We start from the raw sequence: 9,091 nt of genomic DNA, 5'->3' as shown, positions 1-9,091 counted from the left end.
AGTAACAGTAAAAACTTAATTCACAAACAGCCAAAAGAACCTGATCTTTTCATATCATTACTGTGGCTGAATTTATGTTAAAACTGTCAGAAAAAGACTTGAAGGTTCAAAATGGCTAAATAACACCTCAAACATAAAACTCAAAAACAGAGAACCTACATTTTCTTTGCAATGGCCGCACCGAAGAAAAACTCAAATTAACGACAAAGCAAGTTGCAATAAAGCAGCACCAGACATGTGTTTTACTGCGAGTAGACAGAATAAATGGCAGGAGGGGGGGTCAAGTCAGAGTAGTTCAGGTCACAAACCATAACCGACACATTAGCAGCTAAATGAGGAGGAAGCTCAGCTGATATATGACTGGTGATTAATGAAGGTCCCCAGAGTCGATGGCACTCAGGATGTTTGTGCTTTTTTCCTTTGAGGCAGAACTGCAGTGCATTTCTACAGCACAGACTGAAATAATTGAGCAATAAAAGCATTCAAGCTCACAGTTAAAACACAATATTTATTAACAGTGACAAAATATAATAATTTTATGGCATAATCAAGACTTCAAACATATCTACAGTCCACATATTTCTCCTTAAACCGGTCCTGATTACACACCATCAAAGAGCATAGAAACAGACATCATCGAGGCGGATGAACAAGTGCATAAAAAGTGTCTGAATAGAGTGTTTCCAGATTGAGAAGTGGTTGCCACAGTTGCACAGTTGCAGCTGAGGGAGCGTTGGATGTCACATTCATTGAGCCTTCTGGTTGATCTGTGGGCTCATAACAAGCAACCAGTCAATGGTCTCCTCCAGGAAGCTCATGCTGTAGTGGGACGCTATGTTGCGAAACACTGTGATCTGCTCAGAGAAGCTCTTTTAATGGAATAGAGGGGAAAAAACAGCTGTTAGAACAACGTCAAACGGAAAGATTGGTGTGCTTTTATCACTAAATTGAATTGATGTGATGAATTTGAGAGTGGGAACCTTGGTTGGGAACGTGAGGCCAAAGTCTCCGGCACATCTGCAGTACAGAGGCATGTTTGCTTCCTTCACTCCTTTACATTTTGTACACACCTAAAATCACAAAGTGTTTTTTAGTGGTGAGGCAGCTTCAGCTAAATTATTCAGTGTTGCATAACAGAGTTTGACCATTAATGAATTCTTCACCTTCAACATTTAAAATATTATTTTTTGATACTGATGGCACCTATAGGATTACTGCCCTACTCACTGTCCCAATCTTTACAATAGAAATTCACAGAAGAGATTCCCTCTTTCAATATTTTGTTAAGTTAAAAACGTTTTTTTCCTTTAAAGATCTTTTGGCATTTGCCTCTATTTGATAGTAACAGTAGAGACACTGAAAGGAAACATGGGGAGAGAGAGGACAACAAAAGGAAAACATTACAGTTTACGTCTTAACCATGACGACAACGGACACCCTCAAAACTTATCTAGTTATTAATCTATTCAGTATAAAAATCATCACTTTTCCCTCACCAGGTCCTGCAGCGTGTAGCTCATCAGTTTCTTCTGCAGAGCTTCCACCAGAGCCATCTCAATACACTCAGTCTCATACTGCGCCTGGCAGTTGGAGCAGAACCACTGAGGCAAAACCGATCCATCCTAAAAGGAGAGGAAATAACAGTTCATCTAACTGGAATCACGAGTAAGAACAGCGTTGATTATTATGCCAGCATATCAGCGCTCCTCCTCTCACCTGAGCCACAGATGGGTCCTTGCAGAGGTCGAGGTCACGACAGAAATTGCATTGGTGGCAGATGACCTCAGGCAGGACGTAGGAGCTACAGGGATCACTGAACTGGGCTTCCCCTGAAAACTCTCCGACGTCCACCAGACGCAGGAGGTCTCTCTTCAGCTTGTTCACCTGGTTCACTATGTTGGCATCCAGGGAAAGGACCTGGACAGACAAAACGATGGAATTGCCGCACAGTGAGAGGAAAATAATGACTTCATGCAACACGTGAAAAGAGCTTTGTAAGTTTGAGTACTTGGTGATATATACCTGGCAGACATATTTGATAAACTCCAGTGCTGGGTTGTTGAGTGGGAGGTGGGATCCAGGCAGGACGGGGAACATCTCTGAGGCCTGGTTGACACTCCTGGTACCCGTCACCTTCTTCTGGATTTTTTGAGTGATGGTGAAAAAGTTCTGTGTCAGCTCGTTGGACACATATTCCTGGGAGAAGGAGATCATTCCTGTGGGGGAGAGTTTAAAAAACAAAAAAAACATCCCATTTGAGAGGAAATCCATCTAAATACAATTAAAAGCTTCCCTTCATACGTTTAAGTGTAGCAAACACTTGTCTGCGGTGACTCTAATGAGTGTAATGTGGGGTTTCTAAGAAACACAAAGGGAACTATTTAGTAACTAAAGCACCTTACCAGGAAGAGCACTCAAATCCCCCACGGTCTGCTGGGAAGCCTGGCTGCCGCCACGTCTCTTGACTGGCGTTGCTCCAGGAGCGTTCCGTCTCAGCTCCTCTTTCATGCTGTGATAGACCGCTGCAATGTAGGCTGGCGGGGAAAGTTTGTGCGTAAGAATTGGTAGAAAGAGAACACAAAAAAAAATCAATCGAGTATAGATTTATTTTTACCGGAGACAGTCATGAGGAAGTATTTCTGGCAGGAGGCAGTTTGGGGCAGATACTGCATGATGTTCCAGTTGCTCTCAATCAGCTCCTCCACCTCATCCGTCTCTCTATCACCATCATCTTCCTCAACATCTGCTTCATCCTCGTCTTCATCCTCACTGCCCTCCTCTTCTCCCTCCCCCCGGCTCTTTTTATTCTGTTTGCCTCCTGCCTGTAAAAAAAAACAAAAACATGGAGGATTGAGTTTGTGTTCTGCTACTTTAATCAGTGCAAATATATTGTAAGGGAGAAGTTACAGTTTGAATTACCTCTCCGTACATGATGCTGGAGGGCAGTTTGCCCTTCACACCGCCGTAGTTGGCTGGATCCATCCACAGCAGGAACTCCCAGCATCGGGAGAAGGAGATGGACAAAGAGTGAAAGATTTCCCTGGAGTGGATGCTGGAGGGGAAACAGCCAGGGAGGTCATTTTTCAGTTACAATATTATAAGAGAGACTGAAAAGTAATTTTATTTTTATAAAATACCTTGTTGAGATATTTTGGGGATGACTACTGTACTTTCAAAATCATTTAAAACCAGCAAATGATCATTAGCAAGGCTAGAACATTTGGTGTTAACCATTGCAATATTTCAATAACCCAAATCCCCATTAGATATTTTGTTTACTGTTACAATATTGATAGATTTTTTTATTTATTGGCCTAAATTCAATATAGATCTTTCCCCTCGATAAGTCTAATGGGCGGTTTGCGTTACAGTATTCACTTCCCATGATGAAGACCGCAATACCATCTATGCTGCTCTAATGAGTAATTATGTTTTTTCTTCTGATTTTAATGGTCTAAACTTCACACTACTGAAGACAAACCGACACAAATACGGACTATTCTTTTAATACAGCTACATTAGTTTTACATCTTTATCATTTTTATATTGATGCAGATATGAATAACTATTTGTACATCATTTTGTATTTAGTAATGATAATATTTAATAATAATTGCGTAAATCTAGTTATTAAAATTCCTTCACAATGCAAAAATCTATACATGCAGAGCATAAATGTGTTACCTGTTGGTGATGTATTCCACATAGCCGATAGCATCGTCTATCCTGCGTTTCTTAGTGCACAACATGATCCTGTTGAAGTTTCCGTACACCACAGTGGAGCCGAGACGCTTGAACTCTGAGACCAACCTGACAGCAGAATGAGAGAATAATTAATAAATGATGACATTGTTGCTGTTATGTATATCAATAGGTGGAGATATAGCAATGCAACATTCAAAACCAGACATCAATAATATTTGACCAATGGACAGCTCAGCAAATCAAAAACTCAATAAATAGTTTTGCCCTCATTAAAGACACTAAACGCTCTCTGATACAACAGGTGGCTGATACATTACACAGAAGATTTACCATTATGACTGAATAAACTAGATTTGTTTTTTTTTTGCAGTATAAAGGACGATGTGGCACTCACTGTAGAAACACCTTCTTCATCATATTGTGCAAGGTGCGGTGCAGTGCGGGGTCATAGAGCAGAGAGCTGGGGGAGCGCAGCCAGCGGTAGAAGTGCATCACCTGGTTGTCTGCGTACACGTTGTGGTACTGCGTGATCTCTCTGACCCATCCAACCACCATGCTCTTCAAGATCCTGCTCATACAACACAGAGCAAAACACTGAGGTGATTAAAAACACGACATGCTTCCTTGCCACACTGTGTTCGACCTTGTGACATGTGGGTTTAAACAGTCACACACACAACAGATGTTTACACACCTGAAGGTGTTGGAGCAGAGAGCGGTCTCATCATAGCTAGCGAGAGCGCTGGCTCCCTGGTTCCCTGACATCATGTCCTCCAACGAGGCCTGCTGGATCACATCAAAACTGACACCCAGACTGGCGCCACCCTCCATGTCATTGACATGTTGTGATTGGAGGATGGTGTTAACTGCCAGGCTCTGCAGGTCCAACTCCACACACACTGAAAGAAACAGAAACAGGATCGTCCATAAAGACAGAGAAAGAAGCTTCATAAAATATGCAGTTGCTTTAAGATTGTTTGCGTCTTCTTGGACGCAGATTAAGTGTGTTCCTGGTGTGTGAGCACCTGTGGAATAGCATCCTTGAGCATTGATCTCCACAGAGCCCCTGTCATCACTTTCCATGACCAGGCGACTGTCATCGGCCTCTTTTCCCCCGAGGTCGGGCCTGGCTGTGGGTGAAAGCCACAGCAGGTGGTTGTGTTTCCGTAGATGTCTTGCCAGGAACAAGTCTGAGCCGAAGATCGACACATCCTGAGGCAAGTTCCCCACAGGTAAGTGGTAATACCTGAAAGCATGGGTTAGAGTATTATAGGTTCAAATGTTTCCTGGAACAAAATCTGAATGCTGTCAACACAAATTACAAACTGAGAATAGACTGTGTTAGAGACTACAGCAACAAAGCGAGCATGCCGGGGTGTTGGTAGACAAGATGAAGTCCACAGAGCTAGCAGTGTGTAGTTCGTACCTGGCCATGTCGAAGGCCTGTGACAAGCAGCTGTCCAGGTTGAGGTAGTGGCGGATCATGCGCCGGGCACCGTGGCGTTGCCAGTCCAGCACGTTATAGCTGATCTCATCAACCACGTGTACTGGAACGACTGGAAACTCTTCAAGCACCGGCATCCCTCCTGCCAACCGCCGCAACTCCCAGTTTGACTGCACGGCGATGAGGGTGGGCCCACGGCGCTCCTCCTGTCAACAGCAACAGACACTCGGTTATACATCACCAATATAGCCACATGAACAGAAGTAGCAATGTCGGTGTATGTAATAATTACAAGAGAACTACGTATTTTAACAGCTCCAGTGCGTTTTACCTTGTAGTTTAGAAGTATGCGTTGAAGTGCGCGGTTAATAGCCTTTGCGTCGTTTTCAGCTCGGACCTCAAAGTTGTGTTTCTCTGGAGGCAGGAGTTCTTCGCTCGTCTTCTCCAGGAGAGCAGTGCGCTCAGCTGTGTAGAGGTTAGTCAGGTTGGGCATCTGGTTGCTTCTGACCTTAGGAGACAAAATAAAGACCAACCTTAAGGATTGTTCTCTGCCAGCTGGAAAGGGATGCATCTACATTGATATCAGCCTTATTTCTCCTTTGGAAAATAAAAAGGAAAATCTACTATTAAGCTTTCACTAAAGCCGCCATGCATTTCTTGGCACAGGAGGAACCTCACTTGACAAGATACGAGTCAAAAGACCAACATGATGACCGTAGAAGAAATAAAGAAACGGGTTGTTCTTACTGTGTCCAGGACAAAGATGCTGGCTTTGCGCTGAGAGGGGATGAACAGGCCAAACAGAGCCTTATGACCCTGACTGTGATGATACAGGTAAATGTGGCGAACACTCCCTGAGAGGACAGAGGAAACATAACACCACCATGTAAAACTTATTACAGATAACAAAGTTCATGAGCAGGATCACATGATATCAGGCCAAATATTAGGTAAATTAAAAAAAACCTGTTGTCAGATCATTCTGACATCAATTCAAAGTGACCAGTGTGTCAGGCAGGTCTTACCAGGTTCCAGGTAGCTGAACTGGGCCAGGGACCTCATCTCCAGGTGCTCCAGGTCAAAAGTGTCAGCCTCCCTGCCTGCCAGATCCCTTACAACATGTTTATTGACCATGCACACACATCCGAGCTGCACCAGTGCACGAAACAGCAACGGGACCTGAAAGAGAGCGTTGCATTCTGTTTACAATGGCATACCAGCTGGACTCGCACACAAAAAGCATCATGAGTGAGGTTATGAAAACCTCCTGGAGGTCTACATACGATACCTGTGTTTCATAGACTCCTTCAATGTCCGGGGCAGACAGGTCAGCATTGATCTCATTGATGTGCTCCTGGTACATGTCCTCTGCTACACAGTACTCATAAAGGTAGTACACGATGTTGGAGCGAGGCAGCATGCGGTTCACCTGAAGACGAAAACATTATTTTTTTTATGACAACACATTTATAAAAATGTCAATGCATTGTTTTTACTGCATTTTCTTATTGCATACCTTTTTGTATGTGGCTCCCTCCTCCTGTTTGGGGACTTTCTGATTGACATAGAAGACACGAGGGATGTTGAGCTTCATGCAGTGGAGGTCATGTCCAATCACAGCCCACAACTTGTACAGACCAGGATGACTAGTCTCTGCAATCTGAGAGGAACACGAGAGAAGATTAGAGGATTTTCTTTGGATTTTTGGCATTTGTTAAACTGACTCGAGGATGATAATGGGGAGACTTCGCCTCACCTGCACAATTTGCCATGGCATGTCCAGGATGCTGCGTGCGGTTCTGCGGAGGAAGCTTCCCAGGCCGGTGGTGGGGCCATCTCTGATCACTCCTCCCCCTACGGGCTGAGCTTCACCATCCAGCAGCCTCCTCCTCTTCTTTCTCTCCTTCCTCTGTCTCAGCTGCAGCTCCCACTTCTTCTTATGGTAACGCAGCCACACTAGCTGCTCCTCCTGTATACAGAAACAATCGTTTTGTTTTTTTAAAGTTTTGTAATAAATCTTCAGGAATACAAGAACAAATTGTCTCAACATATCTGTGTCACGTCCAATATATTCTGAAGGCATTAGAAATTGCCTTAAGACGAGGAATCATCTGACACAACATGCAAAACTTTGTGCTTGTTGCCGCTAGCTTACCCGGGTCTTTCCCATGGGTGGGGGCGGCCCCAGGATCTCTCTCCAGGACTGAGTGAGCTCGACATCCTGAGACTCCACCTGGCTGTCCTCTCCCTGAGAAGCCCGCTTCCGCTTGGTGCTGATGAGGATGGCCGGCTGCAGAGGTCTGGCTCGCATCCCAAAGTCCTCTATGTCTGCAGCTTGGCCTGCTTCAAGAGGCTGATGGGCCACCTGAGAGAAAAGAGGCCATTTAGACAACAAAAGAAAGAAAAAAACGGTGCATGACGGGGCAGCAAGATGGGCTAGTGGACGGAGACACTGTCTCTAACCAGAGGAAAGTCAGCTCGGTAAATATCTGCACATCCCTTGAGTTTCTGACTGAGGACTGTGTTGACAGTTTGACAGAACATGTTGCTGTGAGGTGAACAAACCTGTCTCTTGCCCTCACTAGTGAACAGCTCACTGATTTTCTTTTGCTTGTAGATATCATTTTTCTCCAGGAGTTTCTTGTGAAGCCAGTCAGGGTGCCTCACTCTGGGTACCGGATTCTTCACCTGATGATGAACAGAAACAATTAAAATCCTATCTACTGTATACATCAGCCAAGGATAGACAGTGCGATCAATGAAATGTGTTTGATTTGTACCTGTTGAAGGGCTGCAGGGATGGTGATGATTTTCTGGATGGCACTTCCCAACCGCTCTATGTAATAATTCCAATCAAGAATCTGAAAAGGTCCACAAACAGAAATTTGAATGTCAGAGTAATTTCACACAGAAAACTGAAAGCAAGTGCAATAAATGTTTGTTTACAAACTCACAGTGCGGATGTCCAAGTCATGCAGGCTGGGCAGTTTCAACCACTTGCGAAGGAAATGTTTCTTCACACTGGGCTCTGCCTGGAAGATGGCAAGAGGAATGGCTCTGATGGAGAAACACAAATCAATCAGTGGTAAACACAAAGCTTTTATTTCTTGTAATATCAAGTGCTTGTTCTCCACAAACATTTACCATCTGACATCATTTCATTTGATCCCGTCAACATCAGAAAACCTATCACATCTATTTTCATGGCAGTGTGTTTTTATCCAAGTTGTTTTTGTATACGTTTTGGCATTTTGTGCCCTTATTGGACAATTTATGATGCAGATAGAGATGGAACAGCCAGGAGAAGCCTGGCTAAAGCATATGGATGAAATTGTATCTTCATTATCACTTTATCACTGTCATGTCTTACAGGAACACTTGAGGTCAAGGGAGCAGTCATTAATTAATAACACCTGTACATTTCCTATTACGAAAGGTCAAAACGTCCACTGTAAAATAATAATTAAAAAAAGACCCATGGAGACCACAGACAACCTTCTTAAACCTGCTTACACAGCTTTGGTTTGAGATCAAAGGGTGAACATTTTACAGAATATATACAATGTTAAAGAACACCTACTGTAATAGTTTGAGTAATAAAAGTTTATTTTCAGAGCTGTTGTCCCACCTCTCTGTGACAGGCGAACCCTCAGGTTTCCGGGAGATGACGTAGCGACAGCTCAGACCTTTATCTTTCACCATTTGGTCTCCCAGGAACTCAGCCAGTCTCTTAGCTGTGCTGATGGACGTGGACTTCTGCTCTCCGTAGTCCTCCAGCCTTCTGGACATCGAACGATTCTCTGAAATCAGTTCAAACAGCTCCGTATCTGGCATGTTGGCAGCCTGGAAAAGCAACGAAAAAAAGAAATCAGCTTTTGCGAAAAAGACAACTAATTATTTTCAGATATTTGCTAAACGCCTGGTTGACCCAAGTTACACAAA

At 43.7% G+C, this 9,091-nt stretch overlaps 1 protein-coding gene across 1 annotated transcript in view; it reads right to left on the bottom strand.

Annotated features, from left to right (window-relative positions):
- Nucleotides 1–481: 481 nt before the first annotated feature.
- pole (polymerase (DNA directed), epsilon) overlaps nucleotides 482–9,091 on the bottom strand; it is a 15,085-nt gene continuing 6,475 nt past the window's right edge. Inside the window, exons 25-48 of the mRNA XM_068703315.1 lie at nucleotides 8,778–8,992; nucleotides 8,104–8,206; nucleotides 7,930–8,010; nucleotides 7,715–7,837; nucleotides 7,305–7,514; nucleotides 6,906–7,118; nucleotides 6,666–6,809; nucleotides 6,438–6,578; nucleotides 6,175–6,328; nucleotides 5,897–6,003; nucleotides 5,481–5,657; nucleotides 5,132–5,355; nucleotides 4,731–4,951; nucleotides 4,400–4,604; nucleotides 4,100–4,273; nucleotides 3,685–3,810; nucleotides 2,920–3,052; nucleotides 2,615–2,822; nucleotides 2,403–2,534; nucleotides 2,023–2,216; nucleotides 1,717–1,917; nucleotides 1,497–1,622; nucleotides 981–1,070; nucleotides 482–869 (exon numbers count right to left, since the gene is read on the bottom strand). Coding sequence (XP_068559416.1) covers nucleotides 747–869; nucleotides 981–1,070; nucleotides 1,497–1,622; nucleotides 1,717–1,917; nucleotides 2,023–2,216; nucleotides 2,403–2,534; nucleotides 2,615–2,822; nucleotides 2,920–3,052; nucleotides 3,685–3,810; nucleotides 4,100–4,273; nucleotides 4,400–4,604; nucleotides 4,731–4,951; nucleotides 5,132–5,355; nucleotides 5,481–5,657; nucleotides 5,897–6,003; nucleotides 6,175–6,328; nucleotides 6,438–6,578; nucleotides 6,666–6,809; nucleotides 6,906–7,118; nucleotides 7,305–7,514; nucleotides 7,715–7,837; nucleotides 7,930–8,010; nucleotides 8,104–8,206; nucleotides 8,778–8,992 — 3,825 coding nt within the window. The 3' untranslated portion in view covers nucleotides 482–746. The remainder of the gene's footprint in view (nucleotides 870–980; nucleotides 1,071–1,496; nucleotides 1,623–1,716; nucleotides 1,918–2,022; nucleotides 2,217–2,402; nucleotides 2,535–2,614; nucleotides 2,823–2,919; nucleotides 3,053–3,684; nucleotides 3,811–4,099; nucleotides 4,274–4,399; nucleotides 4,605–4,730; nucleotides 4,952–5,131; nucleotides 5,356–5,480; nucleotides 5,658–5,896; nucleotides 6,004–6,174; nucleotides 6,329–6,437; nucleotides 6,579–6,665; nucleotides 6,810–6,905; nucleotides 7,119–7,304; nucleotides 7,515–7,714; nucleotides 7,838–7,929; nucleotides 8,011–8,103; nucleotides 8,207–8,777; nucleotides 8,993–9,091) is intronic.

Source organism: Cebidichthys violaceus, unplaced genomic scaffold (genome assembly GCF_023349555.1).
Source record: "Cebidichthys violaceus isolate CVI_PGR_0920_01 unplaced genomic scaffold, fCebVio1.0.p SCAF_9, whole genome shotgun sequence".
NCBI lineage: Eukaryota > Metazoa > Chordata > Actinopteri > Perciformes > Stichaeidae > Cebidichthys > Cebidichthys violaceus.
The sequence above is the reverse complement of the archived record's forward strand: the minus strand, read 5'-3'. Positions and strand labels throughout refer to the sequence as shown.